Here is a 25662-nt window from a genome sequence, read left to right as displayed (position 1 = left end):
AAGGGGGTGTTGTAAAGGTAAAGGTCAAGGGTAAAGGGTAAAGGAGGAATGGGTTGGGTATTGACAGGTATTTTTTTTAGGGGAGGAGAGGGGACGGCGGAAGTGAGAGTAGTTACAAGTGATCACCTCATTCCCAGCAGTGTGCCTCTAGCCTACAGGTGCGCCTGCCCTGTGCTGAGTCCAGTTTACAGATGGGGACACTGAGGCTGTGAGGCAGAACAGACCAGGGCAGTATCTGAGCGCATAGGGGCCAGCCTCTGCGGGGAGGGCATAGGGCAGGCCGCGAGTGGAAGGATGAACAGTGCCCAGGTGGTGCTCCCGACAAGGCTTCGGACGGGAGGCAGGTAGGGGAGCAGAGGATGCGTGCCCGGTACCTTTGGGCTGGCGGAGTTGTGGCTGGGCGACTGACCAGGACTGCGGTGCGCGCAGACCTCACCGGGCCGCGACGCTGCCTCAGAGGAGGGGCGTGGCTTCGAGCTGCACACGTCAGGAGGGGGTGGGGTTTGGCGGGAATTTGCCCACAAGTGGACTAGGCCACCGCCCAAATTGGAAAGAGGGGGCGTGGCCGGTGCCCCTGTGGGAAGAACGGGGAGTGGCCTCCCCTATTTGGACGGGAGGGGCGTGGCCCGGCTCGGAGCGCGGCGGCTCTGGGCCTGCGCGCGCCGGTGTCAGGGGTCACGGCGGCGTGGGCTGTGGCGGGAAACGCTGTTTGAAGCGGGTGAGTTACGGGAGAAGGGGAACTCCAGGGGACTCGGCCTGGCAGGGCAGGGGGCTTGACAGAGGGTTGTGAGGGGTCGCTTGCGGTGTGGCGGCGGGAGGGATCCTCTTGGCTCCGGAGTAAGCGGAAGAGGGACAGGGGCCAGTGGTCGTGGGCGCGTGTGCGGGGCGCTTGGGAAGTTGACGGGGGTCGGGGGGACTCCCCACGACGTGCAAGTGGCGCATGCGCTGGGCATCGGGCTCGGGGAACTGGTTTAGAGACGCAGCCCGGAGGGTCTTTGGGGCCACGGGTTCCGGAGACAGTGGGAACTCAATGGTGCACATGGGGGCATAGTGTCATCTCTTATTCACTAAATATTGAGTACTCTGTACCAGGCAGTGTTCTAGAAGCAGGGGCTACAACCCGAATAAGTCAGAAAAGGCCCCCTTCTAGGGGGAGACAGACAGTAGACAAGTAACAAGTAATAACGATAAAGCAATGCTTTCAGCCTGGTGATACGTTGTCCCAAGTTAAGTACAAGAGAGTAGTCTGCTTCTTTAGCTAGGGTGGTTAGGAATCGTCTTTCTGGGGAAGTGACATTTGAGAGAGTAGACAGCCACATAAAGAAAGATCCAAGCAGGGAAATCATCAAGTGAAAAGGCCTCGAAGAAGGAAGGAGCTTGGTGTTTGTAATTGGAAGGAACAGGTGAGGCTGGAGACATGATGGGGAACCAGGTCCTGTAGAGCCTCTTAAATCTCGGTGTGGGGGGTAGCTTTCATTCTTGGCTCCATAGGGCGCCATGGGAGGTTTTGAGCATCAGAGCAACATGACCCTTTCCTGTGTTTTAAAAAACCTCGCTGCTGATCAAAGATGGGATTGGAGCAGAAGCAGGAGTGGAAGGAGGGAGGCCAGTTAGGAGGCAAAGAGGGGGCGGTAGGTGGCCCCACCCTCAGCGCAGGTGGGGAGAATTCATCCAGTCGAGGTTGTTCTTGAGCTTTGAGCCAGCACGACTGAGAGAGTAGGGAGGAGGGGAGCCCAGGATGACGGGTTTGCGGTTTGAGCAACAAGCTGGAGGGAGAAGGCTGAGGGAGGGCAGGTTTGGAGGTGCCACCCTGAGGGCAGAGCTTAGGTGCAGTGAGTGGGCAGGGGGATGTCAGTATCTCGGGTTCATAGCCACACCGATTCCAGGAACCTCTCATTGCCTTTTCTCTGCCTCCTTCCTGCACTTCAACCCTTAGAGAGGTTCCTTCCTGACTCCGGAGGCCTTTGGCATGCCCTTCCCTCCTGCAATACTCTCCCCCTCTTCAGTCCTTCAACCAACTGCTCTTGGGGCAGGGCCCTTGCTGGGCACTGGGGAGGGGATGAGAATTCAGTTTGGTCGGGGGAAGGACAGGCGATCTCAAGCCAGAGTCCCCTGAGCTGCAAGGAGGCAGTGCCAGTCTTTGGGAGCCCAGAGAAGAAGCTGAGGGCTCAGGGCAGACTCGTAGAATCAATGACACTGGAGAGGAGTCTAACCCTACACACCTTGAAGTGGCCTGTGTTCCAGGCACTGTGCTGGGTGATCCTGGGGACCCCGACTCTGACCCCTGTTTTTGAGGAGTTCCCAGCCCGAAGCTGACAGGGCTCGGACAATAACGAAAGTGCCCCAAGGCACTGTGGGAGCCCTGCGGGGCAGCTGATCAGCCTAGAGGAGCTGAACCAGAGCTGAGTCTCTGAGGATGCAGAGGAGTTTGGTGGCCAAGAAAAAGGAGGATTTCATCTAGCAAACACCTTTCAAGAGCAGGCCCATGCTAGGCGACACTGGGGATCCAGAGAAGCATCAGCCCTGCCCTGCCCTCCAGTGGTCCCTGTCTGGCGAGAGAGTCAGACACAAGTCCACATGGTCCCAGCCCACGACAAGGGCAGCGGGAGTCAGGGAGGCCCAGAGGAGGGACAAAGCCAAAGCAGGGGAAGAGGGTAGTTTTCTAGGGGCCATGAGTGACTAGGTACATGTGTAATTATTTAATCAATCCCTCAGCAGGTGTGTGAGGGCCAAGCTAAAGGGGTGAGTGAGCAGAGGAGTATATCCTCAGTCTGTCTCCCCTACTGGGCAGAGGGCAGTTCACCCAATATCTCTCCCAGCGCGCCTGGAGCCCCACCATCTCAAGTACTGGTTAACAGTGGGGCTCTGGAGACAGCCTGCCTGGGTCTGAACCCTGGCTCTGCCCTTCTGAGCTAGCTGTGCCACCTCAGGCAGGTGGCTGCACCTCTCTGGGCCTCGGTTCCAGTCACAGTGTTGGAGGGTAATAGCCGCACCTCCCTCAGAAGTTGTGACAATTCTGTGAGTCCTTTCATTCGTTCTTCAGAAAATGTTAATCGCGCACGTCCGCAGTCCCAGGCTCTCCCCTGATCACATGAGATAAAGCAGTAAACAATAGGCAAAACCCGTGCTCTCACAGCGTTCCCATTCTCCTAACGCGGGACAGACAGTAGGCTAAATAAGCAGGGTTGAGCAGCCTTCGAATCCCTGGAGGGCCCAATTCCACACAGATCGCTGCCGCCACCGCTGCCACCCCAGGCTCTGATTCAGTACTTCTGGGGTTGGACCTGACAATTAGCACTCTGACGAGTTCCCACCAGAGGCCCAAGCCGCAGGGCGGGGGAACCACACTTTGAGAACTCTAAGAACTGACAGAGTGCACTGGGCAGCGACAAGGGCCAGCAAGAAAAATAAAGCAAGGGAAGGGGTTAGAGAGTATCAGGATGGGGCAGCGGGGCTGAAGTTTTAAATGGGCCTCACTGAGAAGATGACAGTTGAGCAAAGACCTGAAGGAGGGGAGGAGGAAGCCATAGAGACGTCTAGGAAAAAACATTTGTCAGGACAAAGGGAAGACCTTGGTTCTGAGGTAGGATCAAACCTGGAGCCTTTAAGGAGTGGAGAGGAGGCAAGGGGCCAGAGTGAGCAAGGGGGAGAGGGTGGGAGGCGGTGTCCTGAAGGGGAAGGCGGAGGTGATTGTGCAGGGTCTTTTGGGCCACGATGAGGACTTTGCTTTAATTATGCACCAGACAAGAGCCACGGACAGGCTCTGAGCAGAGGAGGGGCCGGATGATCTGAAGTATTTGTACAGGACCCCTTTGTCTGCCGCGTGGAGAGTACGCTGAGGGGCAGGGTGGACGGAGGGAGACCCCAGGACAGGCTGATCATTCATTCAACAGCTATTGCTCTCTCTCGAGCGCCCTCTGTTGGACAGTTAGTGTTTTTGACACCTGTCAGACCGGTGAACAGAGCTGTATCCCTGCCCGCGCTGAGCTCATTTTCCAGCAGGGGGCGCCAGACAAACAGCAATGCGCAAAATAGAGGCGAACCATCTTAGGGGGCCACAGGGACCAGACTGGGAGCCTTGCAGGAGCCGCCAAGCAGTGGGACTCCTGTCTGTTGGAAGACAGAGCTGACAAGAGTTGCAGACGGAGTGAGCTTGTGGTCTGAGGGGAAGAGAGAAGTTGAGGTGACTCCAAGGTTGTCAGCTTGATGAGAGTTGCCGCTTACTGAATTGGAGGAGACCATGGGGTGTAAGGAGCAGATTGTGGGGGGCGATCAGGAGTCCACCTTGGTTGTCAGAGGTGCCTGAAGGAACTTCCTCACAGGAGGGCAGTTGGATCAGTCAGCCTGGAACCCGGGCTGATATCTGGGCCTGAGACACAAAGGCATAGAGATGGCATTTAAAGCCATGAGATTGGGTGAGATGGGGTGAGGACATCGAGGGAGTGACGGTCACAGAGAAATGGACACTCATCGCCTTGTTATTGCTGGGTTTGCTCGCTGTTCAGTATTTGCTCCTGAAACGTCGAGAACGGGAGCGAGCACAGGGCCTGTGCTCCTGAGCCAGGGCCCCCTAGGGAGGACACCAGGGACCTCCCTTCTCATGCTGCCTCTCCTAACTGTGAGCCAAAGACGGCGCCTGGGGTAGGGAACTAGAGCAGGAACCTAGTTTCTGCTCCTGGGGACAGCTTCACTCCCACCGTGGCCCTGGCCACAGCCCACTGACCCAGGGCAGCCAGTCGCCCCCCTTCTGCCTCCCTCTGCCAGGCCAGTTCTGGCCACTCCTCTGGGCTCCAGTCAGCCCCGCCCCTTCTTCCCCCAAGTTCCGCCCCCCCGCCCCCGTTATAACTCTCAGCATCTCTGACTACTTGCGTGGCTGGAGCAAAGGCCTCCAAGCCTTTTCCTCCCCCTGAGATAAAGCACTTGTGTGCACGGTTCACATTCCAAACGCACAAAAAGAGTCGATTCAGAGTCTTTCTCCCCATGCAAGACTCGTGTGTGTGCGGTCACAGCGGCACGGGTCACAGGAGCGCAAAGGTACAAACAACCCTAACGGAAAAGCACAGTGTGAGCCAGCCATGCGGTAGGGAGGTACTCAGGCAGAAAGAGGAACCAGGCGCTGATCCTGATCCGTGCTGCAATGTAGGTGGACCTGGAAAGCATTATCCTCAGCCAAAGAAGCCAGACGCTAAAGGACAGATTTCTAAGACTCCATTTCTAGGAAATGCTTAGTATAGGCAAATCCACAGGGACAAAGTGGATCAGTGGTGCTTTGAGCTGGGGGAGGATGGGGGGGTGTCTCTTTTTGCATTGATGAAGGTATTCTAAAATGGACAGCGGTGATGGTTGCACAAGTCTGAATATACTGAGATCATTGAAGTATACACTTTTAATTTATTTTCTTATATTTTTTTAACGTTCCAAAATGGGCTGCTTATTTGCTCCCAATAAATTGGTGGGCAGTGAGTTAAGAAATCAGTGTGGCTTGGGTGGGTGAGTCACTCTCAGGGAGGGCTGACACATATACTTTTTAAGTGTGTAAATTGTATGGTGTATGAATTAGATCTCGGTAAAACTATCTCCCATTCTAGCCACCCCCATGAAACCAGTGTGGCCAGTTTGGTACCTATCCTTCCAGAATCATGTATTAAAATCCCACATCTTTATTTATTAATTTTTTAAAAATAGACTTTATTTTTCAGAGTAGTTTTGGGTTCACAGCAAAACTGAGCAGAAGGTACAGAGATTTCCCATATACCCACCGCTGTCACACATGCATAGAGTGCCTGCTGTCAACATCCCCCACCCCCAGTGGTGATTTTGCTACAATCCATGAACCTATATTGACACTTCATTATCACCCAGAGTCCATAGTTTACATCCGAAAGCCCACATCTTTAGATAAACTCTCCCACCCACCTTGTAATACTGCTATCTTTACCTTATGTATTTCCCTCTGACTTTTTTTTGGAAGCTCTAGAATTTTTGTTTTAGTTGAAGTATAGTTGATCCCTCCAACTTCGTATTTTGAAAAATTCTAAGCCTGCTGAGCGGTTCCAAGGCAAGTTCAATGAATAGCCATGAACCCTTTGCTGGATTCACCAGTTAAGGTGCTGCCCCACTTTTTTTTTTTTTTTAATTAGTTTATTTTTTAACCAGTCTCTCTCTCTTCTTTTTTATTTTTTATTTTTTTTTTGTGGAGGGGAGGTAATTAGGTTTTTATTTAATTTATTCATTTTAGTGGAGACACTTGGGTTTTAACCTACGACCTCATGCATGCTAAGCATGTGCTCTACCGCTAAGCTACACCCTCCCTCCTCCACTTGTTTTATCTTGACACACTCCTTTTATTTTATTTATTTTTGGGGCTGAACTATTTGCAGGTTGTAGTCATCATGATACTACAGTAGAGTTATAATCAAGCCATTTAACATGAGACGATACTGTTATGGTCTTATGTGTTTATTTATTATTTTTTAACGGAGGTACCGGGGATTGAACCCAGGACCTCGTGCATGCTCAGCACGGAGACGGTACTGTTATCCCGTAGACAATCCTTACCCAGTTTGCCCAGTTGTTCCAGTAACATCCTGCAGAGCCCTTTTTGGTTTTTCAGTCCATGATCTGATCTGGGATCACACCTGGCATTTAGTTGGCATGACTACACAATCTCTCCTTTAATCTAAAATAGTTTCCTGGCCATTTCTACCCCCTTCGTGACGTTGACATTTTTGAAGTTTCCATCTTGCAAGCCAGTCTTTACTTTGGTTTGATTGTTTCCTAATGACCAGAGTCAGGGTAAACATTTTATTAGACTTTTTTTTTTAATGTGAAAGCTAACACCCTTAAGTGCACTTTGCTTTCTCTACCTAACAATGGGTCTTTGAGAGTCCTCTGTATCAGTACGTGGTGAGCTTCCTCATTCCTTTATAGAGCTGCATAATATTCCATGGGACAGAATTAATAGAACTTATTTAAACAGTCCCCCAGGAGAGGACATTTAGGTGGTTTCCAGTCTTTTGCGACTGCAAACAATGCTGCCGGAAATAACCTTACAAATGAAGCTTTTCATTATATGATAGTAGATCTGTAGCATAAACCCCTAGATGTGAAATTGCATCCTCCCCACTTTTATGTTTTCACTTGAGGTGCAATTTACATTTGGTGAAACGCATAGGTCTCAAGCATAGAGTTGGATGGACAGTGCATTTCCGTCACCCCAGAGAAAAACCTCCTGCCCCTTCCCAGTCAGTCTCTCCCCAGAAGCGGCCACTGGCCTGATTTCCAGCACCACAGGTGAGCTTACTCCATCCTAGAACTTTGTGTAAACGGCATCACACAGCTTATACTCTCTTCTTAACGGAGGTGAAATTAACCATTTTAAAGTATACAGTTAGTGGCATTTAGCGCCTTCACAGCCTTGTGCAGCCACCACCTCTAGTTTCAGAACATTTCCATCACCCAAAAGGGAACCCTGTACCCATTAGCAGTCACTCTCCATCCCCCTAGCATGTACTCGTGTGTCTGGCTTCTTTTACGTGTGTTTTTGAGATTCGGCCGTCCTGTGTGTGTATCAGTAGCCATGTCCTTCTTAATGCTGAGAAGTATGTCGCCAACATTTGCCATGACACACCCTCAGTCAGTTCAGAATTTTTCTGTGCTGTATTTGTTAAGGTCTAGGCTAACCTGCTATAACAAAGAGACACCAAAGCAAAGTGGCCCAGGCAACATACATATTTATTTCTCCCCATAACCATCCAAAGGGAGGCAGCTCTGCTCCAGGAGGTGGTCAAGGGCCCAGGTTCCTTCCATCTTGTAGCTCTGCCTTCCCTTCAGTGTTGTCCTTGTCCCTGTGGTCAAGGTTGGCTCACTGCCACCACACCCACGCTGTAGCCATCGGGAAGGGGGAAGAGGCTGGAGGACAGGCTTCCTTTTAAGGCTGCCCCTGGGGGAGGGTATAGCTTAGTGGTAGAGCAGGTGCTTAGCATGCACAGTGTCCTGGGTTCAATCCCCAGTACCTCCACTTAAATAAATAAACCTAATTACATTCCCCCACCAAAAAAGAAAGAAAGAAAGAAAGAAAGAAAGAAAGAAAGAAAGAAAGAAAGAAAGAAAGAAAGAAAGAAAGAAAGAAAGGAAGAAAGGAAGGAAGGAAGGAAGGAAGGAAGGAAGGAAGGAAGGAAGGAAGACCCTTAAAAGGTTTAATTAAATGACAATGGAAAAAATAGGAAATAAAAATTAAAAAAAAAAAAAGGCTGTCCCAGAAGCTGCACATCTCACAGTCACCCTCAGTCCATGAGAGAACTTGGACATGTGACCAGCCCTGGCTGTGCACCTTGGGAAATGTGGTCTCACGTTGGGCTGCCTGTGGCAGCTCCAAGGCAAAGAGTCTGTTGGAAAAAGGACCAAGGGAAGACTGGATGTGGGGGGACAGTTCCTAGATCCACAGGTGATCTCTCCAACTGGGTCCTCCCAGCTGGGTCTGGGTCCTCCCAGCTGGGTCTGGGTCCCCTTTTGGTTCCCATAATCCCCTCCATCTTAGCCTGATGCTGGGAGACAAGTATTTTTTTTAAACTTTTTTCTTTTTTTTAGTAATTTCAAACTTACAGGGGGGTTGAAAGAATAAGAATAGTATGAAGAACACCTATAAACTCTTTACCTAGGTTCCCATTTTAAGGTTTACCCTATTTACTTTGTGTTTTTTGTTTTTGTTTTTTTAATTTTGGTGGGGGGGATAATTAGGTTTATTTGTTTAATTTTTTTAAACGGAGGTACTGGGGATTGAACCCAGGACCTCGTGCATGTTAAGCCTGCTCTCTACCGCTGAGCGGTACCTGCTCCCCCATTTACTTTGTGATTTGCAAGCATGCACGTTTTTTCTCCTATGTGTACGTATGCACACTTAAATTTTTTTTTCAAAGTAGCTTGCGTATATTGTGGCCATTTGCCCTTAAATACTTGAGTGTGCATTTCCTTAGCATATTCTCTTACTGACCCATAGTCAAGTTACTGACTTAAATAGGTTTAGCCTGAATACAGTCTTTTGTCTAATCTAGTAGAGGATATGTACTTTTTATCAATATATCTTGTCAAAATATACCCTCCAAATAACTCTGTATAGGTTGCAATTAAGAAAACATATACAAATAGTCTCTATTTGGTTTTTGTGTTGGCTGTGTTGGATCCTGGATGGGGGCTTGGTTAGTATAAAGGGCATTTTGGGGACAATTGGAGAAATTGAAAGATGGACTTTTTTTTTTTGAGGTATAGTTGATTTAAAATTTTGTGTTAGTTTCTGGTGTACAGCATAATGATTCAGTTATATTATATATATTCTTTTTCATTTGGACTCTTTTTAAAAAAATTATTGAGTCCATGTTAAATATCCTGGATTTGGTCATTGCACCATGCTTATTTAAGAGAATGTCCCTGTTCTTCAGAGACAGTGCTAAGGTATGCAGGGGTCAAGGGGCATGGTCTCTGCAACTAACTCTCAAATGGTTCTGGGAAAATAAGTCATAATATGACATGCACAGTTATATATGGTATGGGGTTGTGAAAACAAATACAGCGATATATTGACACTTGGGGAATCTGGGAGAAGGGCATATATGAGTTTGATGAGTTTGAAATGGCTTCATAATAAAAAGGATTCTTTTTTTTTAAACTGTAGTCGATTTACAATATCACCAGAAATTGACACAACACTGTAAACTGATAGAACTTCAGTTAAAAAACAAAACAACAGTGTTACTAGTTCCTGGTGTACAGCAGAGTGATACAGTTATACATGTTTATATATTCTTTTTCATCTTCTTTTTCATTATAGGTTATTACAAGATGTTGAATGTAGTGCCCTGTGCTAGCAGTAGGACCCTGTTGTTTATCGATTTTGTATGTCGTAGTGTTTATCTGCAAATCCCAAATGCCTAATTTATCCCTCCCCTTCTCCAAAAGGATTCTTGTTTTTGGCTTGTTGTCAAGTGGGATGGGGAGCCTCTGAAATGCTTTGGGCTGGGAAGGGACCTGGTGGGATTTGTGTTTCACACTACCCGCCCCACCCCACCCCGGCCCCCAGCGCAGGGACTGGCCTGCAGGAGGTGCTTCCCAGCTGATTGTCCAAGGAAGGCCTGGGCTGATGGGGAGAGGGGCAGGCGAGGGCCTCAAGGGCAGAGGATTCTGGGAAGAGAGGGCCGTGCTGAGGACCAAGCCTGTGATGAGGAGAGAGGGTGGAAGCCATGTAAGGCAGGTGCCAAGGGGTCGGCAGTGGGGCAAGCAAACAGGACAAAGGATGTGGGGGGCTTGAGCATGTGAGGAAAGGCTTAAACTGAGGTGGTCGTTGCCTGATGACTGCTGAGCATCTGGAGGGTGCCAGCACCCCTGCGGGGGCAGTGGGGGTAAGGGATGGAGAGTCGTGTCACTCTTCAGGGACTCTGGGAATTCAGAGGCTGGTGGTCCAGGTGGGTCCCGGTGGGTACTCGGGAGGCGGTGGAGAAGACGGGAGCCCTCACTCTGCCCCGCCTCGCCCCGCAGGATGGAGGGTAAGCGGCGACCAGGTCCAGGGCCCGGGGTGCCCCCAAAGCGGGCCCGTGGGGGCCTCTGGGACGAGGATGAGGCCTACCGGCCATCACAGTTCGAGGAGGAGCTGGCGCTGATGGAGGAGATGGAGGCGGAGCACAGGCTGCAGGAGCAGGAGGAGGAGGAGCTGCAGTCGGCCCTGGAGGGGACTGCGGACGGTGAGGCCTGGACCGGGACCCCTGCACCCCCATCTGTCGTGCCTCTGGCCCACTTGCAGTGCCCTAGAGCTGACCTTTGACCCCATGTCAGCATGCCACCTCTGTCACCTGCAGCTGCTCTTCTGACCTTGACCCTTGACTCCGCGGTCCTTCTGGAATTTCCCACCTGATCTAAAACACGACCTCCACCTGGCTTTCTTTCCCAAATCAGATGCCACCTGAGAGATGGTGGACTGTGCCGGGAGGGCGGTTCCTTATTTCTGAAGCAGGATCATGACTCCATGTCTCCCTGTTTCCCTCCCCGCATCCAGGGCAGTTCTCCTCGACAGCCATAGATGCCCGCTGGCTTCGGCCCTCCCCGCCCTCGCTGGACCCCCAGACAGAGCCCCTCATCTTCCAGCAGCTGGAGATTGACCATTACGTAGGTGAGTGTAGGGGGTGGGAGGAGGGGCCCTGGGCTTCTGGGGTGGAGGCTGGGCTGGTCAGGCCCTGTGACTCTGTGGGAGGAGGTGGGCACAGACAGTCCCTGCCCAGGTGACCAGGGCTGTGGCGGGGGGGCAGGGCCAGGGGTGCCCAGGGTCTGGCAAGGGGTTAAGGGGCATCCTGGAGGCAGGGGGCATCTTCCAACGGAGTCCTTAAGGTAGGAAGAGGTAGCTCCCTGCACAGGGGAGAGACGTGTGGTGTGGCATCCAGTTAGTCAGGAACAGCTGAGCACCTGTGTTGTCAGGCCCTGTTCCAGGCAGCCTGGGTCCCTGCTCTCAGAGGCCCACGTTCTAGAAGGAGAGGCAGAATTAAAAAGGAAGTGGAACATCGGGGTGGTGAGGGTTATGGAGGAGCATAAAGTAGGGTTGGGGTGCCAGGCCTCGCATCTCAGAGACCCGGGAAGGCCTCTCTTCGGAGGCGACAAGCACCATGGGGGTGTCTGGGAAAGCAGGGTTCTGGGCAGAGTGCCCTGCAGAGGGAGCAGGTCTGACGTGTTTAAGGAACAGCTAAGAGACCAGTGAGGCAGGAATGAGGGCCAAAGATGAAGATGGGCAGTCACCTGAGATCCTCTCGGCCCAGCAAGGCTTCAGGGCTCCATTCTGGGCAAGCTGGGAAGTCTTTGGTGATGCAGAGACCCACCCCAAGTTCCGACTTGCGTATTAGAAGGCTCCCCCATACGAGAATGAAAAGACAAGCTACAGGCGGGGAGGAAACATTTGCCATCCACATATCTGCCAAAGGACTGGTGCTGCGAATATATAAAGGACATTGGGATCTCAACAGAAGAAAAGTCCAGTTCAAAAGTGGACAAAAAACTTGGACAGACAGTTCACTAGATAAACACATGAGATGAGGCTCTGTGTCATCAGCTATCAGGGAAATGCAAATGACAGCCACTGTGAGACACAGACACACACCTGTTGGAAAGGCTAAAGTAAAATAAACCGACACCACCAAGTGCAGACAGGGATGCAGCTCACCGGGAACTCTGTGCACTCGGTGGGTTGCAGTTTGGTGCAGCCACTCTGGGAAACAGCCTGGCAGTTTATTACAGAGCTTAACCTACCTGTTTCTCATTTTTCTGGTGGTAATCTCATCTAATATTTGTTTTTTTTCCCCTGAGCTTTATTGCCATATAGGAGTTAAAGCTAGGGGTGGGGTGTAGCTCAGTGGTAGAGCATGTGCATAGCATGCATGAAGTTCTGGGTTCAATCCTCAGTACCTCCACTAACCCCCACCTCCAAAAAAAGTGAAACCTATTTTTACCATAGGACCCAGCAATTCCACCCCTAAATATTTAACCCAGAGAAACAACCTCCATTCAAACCGAAACCATGAATGTCAATGGCTCTGTTCATAACCACCCCAAACCTGGAACAGCACACACATCCCCCAGCAGGTGGGTGAAGGGCTGAGCACAGCACACAGAGCTTCCCCACAATGAAAAGGAATAGACTATTCACCCATGAGGTGACAGGGATGGATGTCAGAGGTGTTATGCTGAGTGACAGAAGCCAGACACAACATACAGTGTGACTCCATTATGTGGATGGTCTTAGAAAGACAAAATGAGAATGACAGAGGACAGACGGGCAGTGCCAGGGGCTGGGGAGGAGGCAGGTATGAGTACAGCTCAAGGGGGCAAAAGGGCAGCTCAAGGGGGCTGTTTGGAGTGACGAGATCGTCCTGCACCCCCGTTTTGGCGGTGGTGACACGAATCTGTCTCTGCAAGTCCATAGCACACACAAAGTCGATTTTCCTCTTGAAAATGTTTTTATTTGCAAAGGAAAGTAGAGGCTTCCTCTAGCCGTGTGGTGGGAAAAGAACTGTAGGGGGACAAGGGCGGAAACCAAAACCGAAGGGAGGCAGGCAGACCTTTGAGGATCCTGAGGGGCAGCCCCTGCCTCACCCTGTGACACCCCCAGGCCCAGCGCGGCCCCTGCCTTGGGGACCCCCACCATCCCAAGGTTCTGTGCCTGTGCTCCGAGCCTTCGGGGTCACCGACGAGGGCATCTCAGTCTGCTGCCACATCCATGGCTTTGCGCCCTACTTCTACACCCCGGCGCCCCCTGGTGAGTGATCCCGACCCAGAAGGACCCCTCCCCCCAACTCCTGGCACCTGGAGCCCCCCTGCCCTTCTGACCAGCCCCCCACACCCAGGTTTCGGGCCTGAGCACCTGAGCGACCTGCAGCGGGAGCTGAATGGGGCCATCAGCTGGGACCAGCGCGGTGGGAAGGAGCTCACGGGCCCGGCCGTGCTGGCCGTGGAGCTGTGCACCCGGGAGAGTGAGTGGCGCCCCAGGGGCTGGGTGGGTGGCAGGGACTCCCTCCAGGCCTCTGGGCCGGTGCCAGCCTCCTCTGTCTGCAGGCATGTTTGGGTACCACGGGCACGGTCCCTCCCCGTTTCTGCGCATCATCCTGGCGCTGCCCCGCCTTGTGGCCCCCGCCCGCCGCCTCCTGGAGCAGGGCATCCGTGTGGCAGGCCTGGGCACCCCCAGCTTCGCGCCCTACGAGGCCAACGTTGACTTTGAGATCCGGTAGGGCCCCCTGCCTGGCTTCTCCAACCTTCGCCCCAACGCCCCTCCCCAGGCAGCCTCTCCCTGGTAACCATCAATCCCCTGCAGATTCATGGTGGACACAGACATCGTTGGCTGCAACTGGCTGGAACTCCCGGCCAGAAAATATGTCCTGCGGCCGGAAGGGAAGGTGCGTGGGTCCCCAGGGTTGGGGGGTGCCTAGAGCCTGGACCCTGTAGCTGCTGACCCACCTCGTCCCCGTAGGCCACACTGTGCCAGCTGGAGGCGGACGTGCTGTGGTCGGACGTGGTCAGTCACCCGCCAGAAGGGCAGTGGCAGCGAATTGCACCCCTGCGTGTGCTCAGCTTCGACATCGAGTGCGCTGGCCGCAAAGGTCTCTGCCTGGGCCCTGGGGGTCGTCCCTCCCCTGCTGCCTCTCTCTGGACAGTAGTGTTGTGCCAGTATCACCCTGGGAGTCCCTGTGCTTCTTGAGCTTACTTGGAGCAGGGGGTAAACACACAGTGGCTAGGTTATTGTAAGACTCGCAGCACGAAGGAGGGTGGTAGTGGAGAGTGACAGGGCCACTGCAGACAGGTGGGCAGGGAGGGCCTCAGGGATGTGGGAGGGACAATTTCACCTTGTGAAGAGGGACGGGCCCAGGTGTAGGGTGGGGAGAGCATTCCCCACAGCAAGAACAGCAAGTGCAAAGGCCCTGGGACAGGGCAGTGGGTAGAGAAAGGAGCAGACAGGCCCGGTGAGATCTAGGGGTGCCCCACCCTGGTGTGTAAGGAGGAAGCGTCGGGAGTCAGGTCCCCTGCCTCTCCCTCCTCCTTCCCTGTGCAGGCATCTTTCCTGAGCCCGAGCGAGACCCCGTGATCCAGATCTGCTCGCTGGGCCTGCGCTGGGGTGAACCAGAGCCCTTCCTGCGCCTGGCACTCACCCTGCGGCCCTGCGCCCCTATCCTGGGTGCCAAGGTGCAGAGCTACGAGCGGGAGGAGGACCTGCTCCAGGTGGATATTTTCAGAAGTACCTACCCAATCTTTCTTCCATGGGTGGGAGGGCTCTTGGGCTGCTCTTGGGGGTTTCCAGAACATTCCAGGAGTGGGGAGGCTCCATGGCAGGGGATGACCCTGGGAGGACAGCCCAGGTGACTCCGTGGGCTCCCACCTCAGGCCTGGTCGTCCTTCATCCGGATCATGGACCCCGATGTGATCACCGGCTACAACATCCAGAACTTCGACCTTCCGTACCTCATCTCCCGGGCCCAGACCCTAAAGGTACTGTGGACGGGTCGGGATGGCCTGCCCTCAGACACCCCTCTGGGGGCCCAGGGTGTGGGCGGCTCCAGAATCATCCCCGAAAGCCTGGTTCTGGCCCCCTCCCCACGCTGCCTATAGTCTGGAAGGTTCCTAGGACTTCGGCAGAGGCTAGGAGCATTCGTGGTCAAGTTAGAAAAGGGTCGTGTATGTGGAGGGGCAGAAGGAAGTGTGCAAGCCTGCAATGCTTTGTCCTCTAAGCTTTAAAATATGGCAGCAAAAAATAAGGAAAGGAGGGGTTTCTTCCAGTAGGTGCCCAAAGCCTGTTGCTCGATGAACCTGGGCGAGGCCGTGTGGGGCATGTCAGTTGACTAGCGCTGCTGTACGTAACAAAGCCCCACAGACGTGCGTCCCCTCTCAGTCTGCAGGCTGGAAGGCCAGTCAAGGTGTCTCAGGGTTGGTTCCTTTGGAGGCATCCTTGCTTCTGGTGCCCTCAGACGTGCCCGGGGTGTTCTCCCTGACTCTTCCCCGCATCCCCCCTCTGTGCGTGTCTCTGTGCTCCAATGTCCCCTTTTTCTAAGAACACAATCATTATGGATCAGAGCCACCCTCTGTTTTTTTTAAGGTTTATTTGTTTATTTATATTTTTAATGGAGGTGCTGGGGATTGAACCGTAGACCTCGTGCATGCTAAACACACTCTCTACCACTGAGCTATACCCTCCCCTCAAGGCCACCCTCTTGACCTCATCTGAACTTGATCCCCTGCAGAGACCCAGTTTCCAAGTGAGGTCCCATCCTGTGCAACAGGAGTTAGGACTGCAACGTCTTTGGGGGGGAGGGACACGGTTCAACCTATAACGGGGTACATTGTATTCTTTTCTTCCTTTTCTGTATGTTTGGCCAGTTTCATAATGGGAAAAACAACCACACTGACGGCCCCCAGTGACTCCAAGGAGAAGTCCACCCCTATCAGCCTGGCGTTTCTAATTGGGCCTCCCTCCCCCTGCCCCAGCCAGGCTGCTCCCACCCCAGCTCCGGCCCCTCCGCTCCCCTGGTCCTGCCCAGCTCAGTCTCCAGTGTAGATGCCTCCCCTGACCCAGACCCATCTCCACATGGCCCCCTGCTGTGTTCTCTCCTGGCCTCCCGCAGGCCCCCCACCCTGTGCACCCATTCCTTGCCCACCAAACTCAGTGTCGTCCCAAAATCTGCACTTCTGGCTCCCCATTTGGATGCAGCCCCCCATCCCCTGGGCACCATCCTTGCCCCTTTACCCCCACAGTGTCAGGCCCCAGATTCTCTATTCTTACTGTCCTAGCCACCAGGGCTCCCAGCAGGAAGAGGGAGGCATCGTGGAGTGGTTTGGTCACTGTTCCTGGGGCTCAGCCCTGGGGCTGTTCCCCACTGCCGCCTGCATGCTGTGCCCCCATGCTGTGTCCCCAGGTGCCGGCCTTTCCCTTACTGGGCCGCGTGTCCGGTCTCCGCTCCACCATCCGGGACTCATCCTTTCAGTCGAAGCAGACCGGCCGGCGGGACAGCAAGGTGGTCAGCATGGTGGGCCGCGTGCAGATGGACATGCTGCAGGTAGGGCCAGGCCGGGCGGGGACCTGCCCTCCTGGGACCACGGCGGGGGCGCTGACGCCCACCCTGCCCCGCCCGCCCCAGGTGCTGCTGCGGGAGTACAAGCTCCGGTCCTACACGCTCAATGCCGTGAGCTTCCACTTCCTGGGCGAGCAGAAGGAGGACGTGCAGCACAGCATCATCACCGACCTGCAGGTGCCCGTGACCTCTGCCCCTGCCGCCCGCTGGCCAGAGATCTCTCACCACCTCCACCTGACCTCCGACCTCAGTCCCCCACCTCCCTTCCTGGCCTGGGACTTCTGCCTCCCACCTGTCTTCCTGACCTGCCCCTTAACCTTCTGCGCTCCACCTCCGAGCGTGCCCTGCAAATGAGACCCGTATCCCTAACCACTCCATGACCTCTGGCAAGGTGCCCTTTGCTCGGCTCTCCTGCCCCGACCAGTGGCCCATGCCAGCCCCTTAGAGCGCGCCCTTCTAACTCTGACGCTGTGTCTGTGCCCCTCTGCCTGCCACCGTCAGAACGGGAACGACCAGACGCGCCGCCGCCTGGCTGTGTACTGCCTCAAGGACGCCTTCCTGCCACTGCGGCTGCTGGAGCGGCTCATGGTGCTGGTGAACGCCATGGAGATGGCGCGGGTCACCGGCGTGCCCCTCAGCTACCTGCTCAGCCGAGGCCAGCAGGTCAAGGTCGTGTCCCAGCTGCTGCGGCAGGTCAGTGGTTGGAGCCCAGGGCAGGTCCCGCCCCTTGCCCTTCCCCCCCACCTCTGGCTCAGGCTCAGGGGTCCTGCCTGTGCCCAACCTCTGTTGCGCCTTCTTCCCTCCCAGGCCATGCGCGAGGGGCTGCTGATGCCCGTGGTGAAGACTGAGGGCGGTGAGGACTACACGGGGGCCACGGTCATCGAGCCCCTGAAAGGGTGAGGCCCAGCGGTGGGGAGCGGCAGGGGGAGAGAGGGGTCCCGGGCCTGACTCCTCCCCGCTCCCCAGGTACTACGACGTCCCCATCACCACTCTGGACTTCTCCTCGCTATACCCGTCCATCATGATGGCCCACAACCTGTGTTACACCACGCTCTTGCGGCCCGGGGCCGCCCAGAAACTGGGGTACAGCGACTTCCCTTGGCACGTGTACCCCGAGACCGCCCAGCGGCCAGCATCAGGCGGGGAGAGGCTGGGGACCCGGGGAGGAGCTGGGGACCCGGGGAGGGGAGGGGCCTGGCAAGAGGTGGGAGGATCCTAAGGGAGGGGTGGAGGAGGAGGAGCCAGGAAGGCCGGGCGTCAACCCTACCGTCTTCCACCCAGCCTGACGGAGGACCAGTTTATCAAGACGCCCACGGGGGATGAGTTTGTGAAGACATCGGTTCGGAAGGGGCTCCTGCCCCAGATCCTGGAGAACCTGCTCAGTGCCCGGAAAAGGTGGGCTCTTGAGTTTCCCCTGCCCAACCCTTCTCAGAGCCCAGACTTGCTTGGCAACCCCTGTGCCTCGTGGGGGTGCTTAGCCACATCTGTGCAGGAATTAGAACAAGGCACCTACTTGTTGAATTAGAGCAGGCAGCTCCCTTTAGCCCCTCTGCTGGGCACCTCTGTGCAGTGTGCAGCCTGCACAACCGTCCATGGCACCCCTTTCCAGAAAGGCATACTGACTGGTGCCCAGGCCTGGGTCACTCGTCTCCCACTGAGGCCTGAGATGTCCCCTGAGTGGCCTTTGCTCTCCACTCCTTCCAGGGCAAAGGCTGAGCTTGCCAAAGAGACAGATCCCCTGCGGCGGCAGGTCTTGGACGGTCGGCAGCTAGCGCTGAAAGTGAGCGCCAACTCTGTGTATGGCTTCACTGGTGCCCAGGTGGGCAAGCTGCCGTGTCTGGAGATCTCACAGGTGAGTGCACAGTGGCGGGTGGGGGACAGACAGCCCCCCTTGGGGAGAACCAGGGCTCTACCTGGTGGAGGGCGAGGCCCAAGTCTCCCCAACCCACCAGCGTTTTGGAGAGTGGACACTGGAGTGATTGGTTCACTGGTTGGCTCAACAAACACTTGCTACCCATATGCTGTGGGTTGGACCTTGTGCCCCGTGGGTCCAGCAGGTGACAAAGGGGACAAGAGTTCCTGCCCTCGTGCAGTGCCCAGCCCAGCGGGGACACAGATGGTGACAGCAGTAAACATGTATCAGTTGGTGGCAGGAGGGTAGAGCTCAGTGGTAGAGCGTGGGCTTAGCATGCACGAGGTCCTGGGTTCAATCCCCAGTACCTCTTTTTAAAAAACAAATAAGTAAATTTAAAAACCTAATTATCCGCCCCCTCCCCCAAAAGCAAGCAAGCAATTGATGCCAAGGGCTCTGTAGACAAAGTCTGGGAGGGATGGGGAGTGGCAGGGCAGGGCGTGGAGGGCAGAGGCCCAGGGACTGAGGGACAGAAACTTGTTCTTTCCATCTGTCCCACAGTCATGTGACAGAGCCCACGTCCCTGGCAGTCTCCACCCCAGCCCACCTCCTCCCTGGTCCCTGTTTAAGGGTAGGGAGAGCAGAGAGCAGGTTCCCTCCCTGCTCCCGATGGGAGAACAGGGCAGTGTCTCTGTCAGTGGGCTGTCACCCAGCAGTATGGTCAGGCTCCAGCACTTGATTTGCACAAGGGTCCCCCGTCCTGTCCCTGTGTGAGGACCCCAGTGAGGACGCTGGGCAGGTGCTAGGACGGTGCTGTGCTCTGAGAGGGAATGTGGGCAGGAAGGATCACTGCCTCCCTCCCCACCTGTAGCAGTATCCTAGGCCTGTTTACCAGAGGCCACTGTGCTGCTCAGACCAAAAAACAGTTCCAGGGCAAGACCACAGAGGGCTTGAGTCTCTGAGGTTCTGCCAAGCTGGTATCAGTGCCTCAGCTCAGGGCCTGAGAGGTTCTTAGAAAGGTCTTCTGTCTAGCCCTCTCCCCTAGGGTTTGGGTCACTGCCCATGCCAGACTTGGTTACCTCCAGCCACGGGGAGCTCCCTCCCTCCCTGAACATTGTGTCATTCTGCTCTGGGTGGGAGGCTTGGAAGAATTGGCAGTGGGCAGGCCTTGTGCTTGGGAGAGACCCGTGCACACACCTACCTACTTGCAGTTCAGATCCAGTGATTCACTAGAGGGACTTGGAGAACTCAGAAAAGAGCTGTTACACTTGTGGTTATGATTTATTACAGTGAAAGGAGAGGGATTGAAATCAACCAAGGGAAAGGCAGAGTCCAGGGAGACCAGGCACAGGCTTCCAGTTGTCTGTCCCAAGGGCGGTCCCGCAGACACCACTTGGTTCTCCCGGCATTCCTGTGTGACCTCATACACGTGGTACTGCCCCTCAGGGAAGCTCACCTGAGCCTTGGTGTCCTGGGTGTTTATTGGGGGTCAGTTACACATGCATGGAGCACCCATGTGACTCCATCTCCAGTCCCTCCAGAGGTTAGGCTGATACCGTGTGGCCAAAGGTCCCCACCATAAATCACGTTGTTAGCATAGATCACTTGGTGTGACCCAAGGTCCAGGTCAGCAAAGACACTTATCAGACAGGACATGCCAAGGGCTGAGAGGTTCCCTCCCAGGAGCCAGCCAAGAGCCGAGCCTCTCTTAGGGTGAAGTCAGTCCCTTACTGTTGGCCACCCTTACCCCTCTTATGGGCCTTTCACAGTCCCTGGGGGCCTCCCCCAGCCTGCTCGGAGGAAAGAAGTGGATGTTTGGCCGCCAGGTTCCAGCCCCTAAGTGAAGACCAGGCAGGAGGGTGCAGTTTTTCTCCCCCTGGTCCTTCCTCATCGGGGCTGCCGCTTCCTGGCCTTGTCTCTGTCTTTTCCCTCTCAGCCCCTTCCCTTCTGTCTGTTTCTGAGCCTCTTTCCCTATTTCTGTCTCTCAAGTTTATGGGGGCAGGGAGGTGGGATAATAAAAAAAAATACTGACTCATTCCAGAAAAAGATGAGGAAAGAAAAAGGAACATAGAACAGGTGGAACAAATAGAAGACAGTTCGTACAACGGTAGATTTAAGCCCAGCTATAGTCAGTCATTACACTAAACATAAGTGGCCTCAATGCTCTAGTTAAGCACAAGGATTTTCTACCTGGATCCAAACAAAAGAGAAGAGTCAAACCCATTTCTCCTTAGTGTGTCCCTCCTCATCCCCTAGCCTCGGTTTCCTTATTTGTAAAATAAACTTGTTGGAAAGGAATAGTCTCTCCATGGTGCTGGTACAAGGCCTCTACCTTGGGGACGGTGTTTGACAGTGTGTAGGGTCATTTCTGGTTGCCCAAGGATGAGAGGGGCAGCACTGCTGGCTTTCTGGGGGGAGGGCAGCCAGGAATGTCAGTGGTCCTGCACCACAGAGAGCTGCCCACAATACCACCGGGTGTCTCAGCACCTCTGTGGAGAGAAGCTCTGAGCTGATGGCCTCTTGTGGCTCCAAACTTTCCACCACTCATATGCTGCAGTCAGTTCCTCCTCTGTGCCACCAGCTTTGGACCAGCAACCCAACACTTCTTTCCAACAGACCATTAAGGAACAGCTCAGTAGCCCTGTTTTGCAGATTTGGAAACAGGCCTAGAGAGGTGGAATGGCTCACCCATTCCCACACCCGCAGAAAGCAGCGGAGGTGGGACCCCAGCCTGTGTTCCCTGCAGGTCAGCCCCTGGGCCTTCACTCTGCGTGATTCTCTCCCCAACAGAGCGTCACTGGGTTCGGGCGCCAGATGATTGAGAAAACAAAGCAGCTCGTAGAGTCCAAGTATACGGTGGAGAACGGCTACAGTGCCAACGCCAAGGTCAGGGCCTCCAGGCCACCCGTTGCTGCCTGAGATGGACCTGGGGCTGGTGCTGGGGGTGCAGGGGCCACTGGCACCGCCGGTCACATGCGCCCCTCCCCAGGTGGTGTACGGCGACACTGACTCTGTCATGTGCCGATTCGGCATCTCCTCTGTGGCTGAGGCGATGGCCCTGGGTCGTGAGGCCGCAGACTGGGTGTCTGGCCACTTCCCTTCACCCATCCGGCTGGAGTTTGAGAAAGTAAGTTGGGGGGGGTCCAATCTGGCGTCGCAGGGGCCATCCCTGCCTGTTCCTGAGGAAGTCTCAGGACTGGACCTCGGCCCCCACAGGCTTAGGTCTAAGCCGCGACTTCCCCCAGGTCTACTTCCCATACCTGCTCATCAGCAAGAAGCGGTACGCGGGCCTGCTCTTCTCCTCCCGGCCCGACGCCCATGATCGCATGGACTGCAAGGGCCTGGAGGCTGTCCGCCGGGACAACTGCCCCTTAGTGGCCAACCTCGTCACCGCCTCGCTGCGCCGCCTGCTCATCGACCGGTGTGTGGGACCCCCACCCCCACCTGGAGCCCGGACCCTCCTCCCTCGGGCCCTGAAGCCTGGCCCCCAGCCCATCCTCCCCTGGGGACACAGGTGTCAGGCCCAGCCCTTCCTCGGTGGCCGCGCGGTGGAAAGAGTGTGGGGTTGGACAGCTGTGGGTTTAAGCCCTACTACCTCTGCCACTTGGCAGCCTGTGGCCGGGCAGGGACCCTCCCCGCCCCCGGAGCTCATCCTGGTCCCCCAGCCTTGGGCCGCAGAGGTGCCAGCCTGGCCCCGCCCCCCGGCATTAGCTGGTGACGCACACCTGTCCTCCCCAACAGAGACCCGGCGGGGGCTGTGGCGCATGCGCAGGACGTCATCTCCGATCTGCTGTGTAACCGCATCGACATCTCCCAGCTGGTCATCACCAAGGAGCTGACCCGCGCTGCCTCCGACTACGCTGGCAAGCAGGCCCACGTGGAGCTGGCCGAGAGGTCCGCCCAGCGCGGGAGGGGGCGGGACCTGCCAGAAATAGCCCTACTCTTGCCAGCTGGGCCCACCACTTCCTACTCCCCCGCCCGCCCCTGCCATCCCACCTGCCCTCACCCGCCCCGCCGCCCCGGTCTCCCCGCAGGATGAGGAAGCGGGACCCCGGGAGCGCGCCCAGCCTGGGCGACCGTGTCCCCTACGTGATCATCAGTGCCGCCAAGGGCGTGGCCGCCTACATGAAGTCCGAGGTCAGGCCCACCTGGGCTGCCCGCGCCCGCTCAGCTCTCCTCAGTTCTCACTTCTGCTTTCCAGGCCGGGCGGGGAGGGAGGGTGTTTCTCTCTGTGGGCCCCACGGGGCCTTGAGAACCGCCCCCCAACACACCCCTGGGAGTTGGCTCCCTGATGCTTGGCTCCCCGGGCCTCCCGGCGCCCTCTGGAGGGGCCCCCATTATTCGGCCCCCTCCTCGCTCCCTCCTGTAGAAAGGGGCCCAGCCTCACTGCGCACATAGAGTATCTGTCCAGCGACCTCTGTTTTGTGTGTCTGTTTCCAGCTCTTGGGTCTTCGCTCTTCAACTTGTAATTCCCTTGGATTCATACCTTCCTCCATCCTACCCAGATGTCCAGTGACCTCTGACCCCACACAGCCCCTTCCTCAGTCCCCAGCTCCTGTCCTGCTGCCTGGTGTTTGGGTTTCCAGCCTTCACACACCCCGCTGTGAATTCTGACCCTTCCTTGGTGACCCTAAGGCCCCTACCTATGGACCCCAGCATGGGTCACTGAGCCCATAGCCAGGCACCCCCACGACCTCTGACCCCATCTCAGCCTGTACCCAGTGACTGCTTCACACCATTGTCCCCATTCATGACTGGGGAGACCCTCCTCAGAGGCTCCCAGTGTCCAACAGCCCCCACCCCCCTGCCTGGCCTGGGGTTGCAGCCCCCTCCATTCTGACACCTGGGTGTGACCACGCCCGGCCTCTCTGCCCACAGGACCCCCTCTTCGTGCTGGAGCACAGCCTGCCCATTGACACGCAGTACTACCTGGAGCAGCAGCTGGCCAAGCCGCTTCTGCGCATCTTCGAGCCCATCCTGGGCGAGGGCCGCGCCGAGGCCGTGCTGCTGCGTACGGGGTGGGGGCACCCCGGTGGGGAGGGGGCTGGTCCTCAGGTGTCGGGGGAGGGCGCCAGGCCCACTGCCTGCCCTCACCTACAGGTGGGGACCACACGCGCTGCAAGACAGTGCTCACGGGCAAGGTGGGCGGCCTCCTGGCCTTCGCCAAACGCCGAAACTGCTGCATCGGCTGCCGAGCTGTCCTCAGCCACCAGGGTGAGCGAGGTTCTCCCCAACCCAACCCCTAACCGGGCCTTCCTCCCGACCCTGCCATCACCCGAAGACCCCAGCACTGGGCCCTCAAGCTGGCATTGCTGCCCGGATAGGCCCCAGCCCTTGGGTTGGGGGCTCCTATCTGCAGGCACCCCCATGAGGGTCCTGGGCCCCCCGCCCCGGGAGTTCCCCAGGGAGTTTTCTCCACACACTTGCTCCCTTGTTCTTTCATCTGTGGGGACTTTCAGGAGCCGGGATGGGCAGCGGGCGGGGAAGGGGCAGGGATGGGGTGGCCCAGGCCCTGGCTCAGCCCCAGCTCCCCCTTGCTGACCTGCGACCCACCCCCGCCCCATCCCAGGAGCCGTGTGCAAGTTCTGCCAGCCCCGGGAATCTGAGCTGTATCAGAAGGAGGTGAGTGAGGGGTCGGAGGAAGCGGGGAGGGACAGCTGTTGGGGGGAGCAGGGCGGCCCACTCAGCCCCGCCATCCCCAGGTGTCCCACCTGAACGCCCTGGAGGAGCGCTTCTCCCGCCTGTGGACCCAGTGCCAGCGCTGTCAGGGCAGCCTGCACGAGGACGTCATCTGCACCAGGTGGGCCCACCTGCTGGGGCCCCCAGCCTCACTCTGGCCGGACTGCCTAGGCACCTCCCTCCAAGCTCCCAAGGCCTGTGGATCAAAACCCTGGCTCCAGGGTGTTGGGCTCCAGCGCCCCACCCCACATCCCCTTCTGGCTGTGGGGGTCTTGCTGACTCTTGGTGTCCTGGCCAGTGCCCATCCCAGCCTTCCTGGGGGTGGGGGTGGGGGGTGCTGCTGAGTGGGGAGGGAATGGCCCCACTCCACACACACACACGCACACGCACACGCACACGCACACACACACACACACACATACACACACAGAGGCAGGATCCTGGCCCCCTCCCCCAGGGCGGGGCCGGGCTTTCCCCAGGGAACAGGTGGGCGGGGCGGGTTCCCACGCCAGGTGCCAGGTGACAGGTGATATACGGCTGGTGGCCCAGCACCTCAGCGAGCACCCGCTGTTATCGGCTCCCCCGTGCCCACTGAGCAAACAGCCCGGCATGGGAGGGGGGTTGGGTGGGCAGCAAGCAGGGGCCAAAGTCCTGGGAATGGCCCCGACCTCACCGCTGGGCTGGGCCACGGGACTGTGGGGCGGCTCTGACCGCCCACCTCGCCCGCAGCCGGGACTGCCCCATCTTCTACATGCGCAAGAAGGTGCGGAAGGACCTGGAAGACCAGGAGCAGCTTCTGAGACGTTTCGGGCCCCCTGGTCCTGAGGCCTGGTGACCTCTGACCTCAGCTGACTTCCCACGAGGGCCTTGGGGAGGTGGGGATTGGTGGAGAATTTAATAAAGTTGAGATATTTTGTTACCGAGTGCTTTGTGGTCTCTGGGGGGATGTGGTCCACTAGTATAAGCCCTGGATCCCTTCACCCTCCCTGCAAGACCCCTGGGCTCCCGCCTCGGCCGCCAGCCCCATACAGCCCGGGCCTGCCTCAGTCTCCCCCCCCATCCCCGCCCCATGACCCCTCCTTCGAGGCCTTGAGTGAGCATCTAGCTCCTCTCCGCCCTCCAGGTGCTGACCTGTTTCCTCCAGGCCTGGGGCAGCCCCTGGCTCAGAGGCTCCCACTCCCCGGAACGACCAGGGGACCCCCCCTTCCGTGTCACACACCCACAATGTTTCCACCTCGGGGTCCTCACCAGCTTTGGGCCTGGGTTTTCCTCAGGGACCCCCGCCCAATCCACGTCCACTCGGAGAGCCTGACCCCACCTCCCAGCTGGCCTTGTGACACCTCCAGGGCTCAAGTCTGCTGTCCGTCTCCATGTGCCCCCCCAGCCCCCCAACCCACTCCTCTCCGGCTCCTGGGTCCAGAGCCCCACCTTCACTGACCACAGGACCCCTTGGCCCCTTTGTTAGTTTTTCAGGGTGCCCCCAAGTCCAGCTTCTCTCCCATCTCCACCCCTCAGCCCGGGGATCCCCAAATCCAGACAGCCCCT

The 25662-nt window shown here is 56.4% G+C and overlaps 1 protein-coding gene across 2 annotated transcripts; it reads left to right on the top strand.

Annotated features, from left to right (window-relative positions):
* Positions 1-616: 616 nt before the first annotated feature.
* On the top strand, positions 617-25036 carry POLD1 (DNA polymerase delta 1, catalytic subunit). 2 transcript variants are annotated; one of them, XM_032487640.1, is made up of 27 exons: positions 617-718; positions 10531-10733; positions 11045-11158; positions 13142-13288; positions 13377-13502; positions 13585-13753; positions 13841-13922; positions 13997-14126; positions 14576-14742; positions 14905-15009; positions 16431-16571; positions 16653-16763; positions 17088-17279; positions 17394-17482; positions 17553-17687; positions 17868-17981; positions 18291-18438; positions 21229-21324; positions 21428-21565; positions 21684-21859; positions 22180-22332; positions 22473-22575; positions 23317-23449; positions 23539-23652; positions 24008-24060; positions 24141-24238; positions 24847-25036. In XM_032487640.1, exons 2-27 carry the CDS (start codon positions 10532-10534, stop codon positions 24950-24952), a joined length of 3342 nt encoding a protein of 1113 aa, XP_032343531.1. In that variant the 5' UTR covers positions 617-718; position 10531; the 3' UTR covers positions 24953-25036. The 2 variants fall into 2 exon arrangements, with proteins under 2 accessions (XP_032343531.1, XP_032343532.1); XM_032487641.1 differs by having other exon boundaries at positions 668-718; positions 17553-17669; positions 24847-25033.
* Positions 25037-25662: the final 626 nt, after the last annotated feature.

Source organism: Camelus ferus, chromosome 9 (assembly GCF_009834535.1).
Source record: "Camelus ferus isolate YT-003-E chromosome 9, BCGSAC_Cfer_1.0, whole genome shotgun sequence".
NCBI lineage: Eukaryota > Metazoa > Chordata > Mammalia > Artiodactyla > Camelidae > Camelus > Camelus ferus.
Note: the sequence above shows the minus strand (reverse complement) of the source record. Positions and strands in the feature narration are given on the sequence as shown.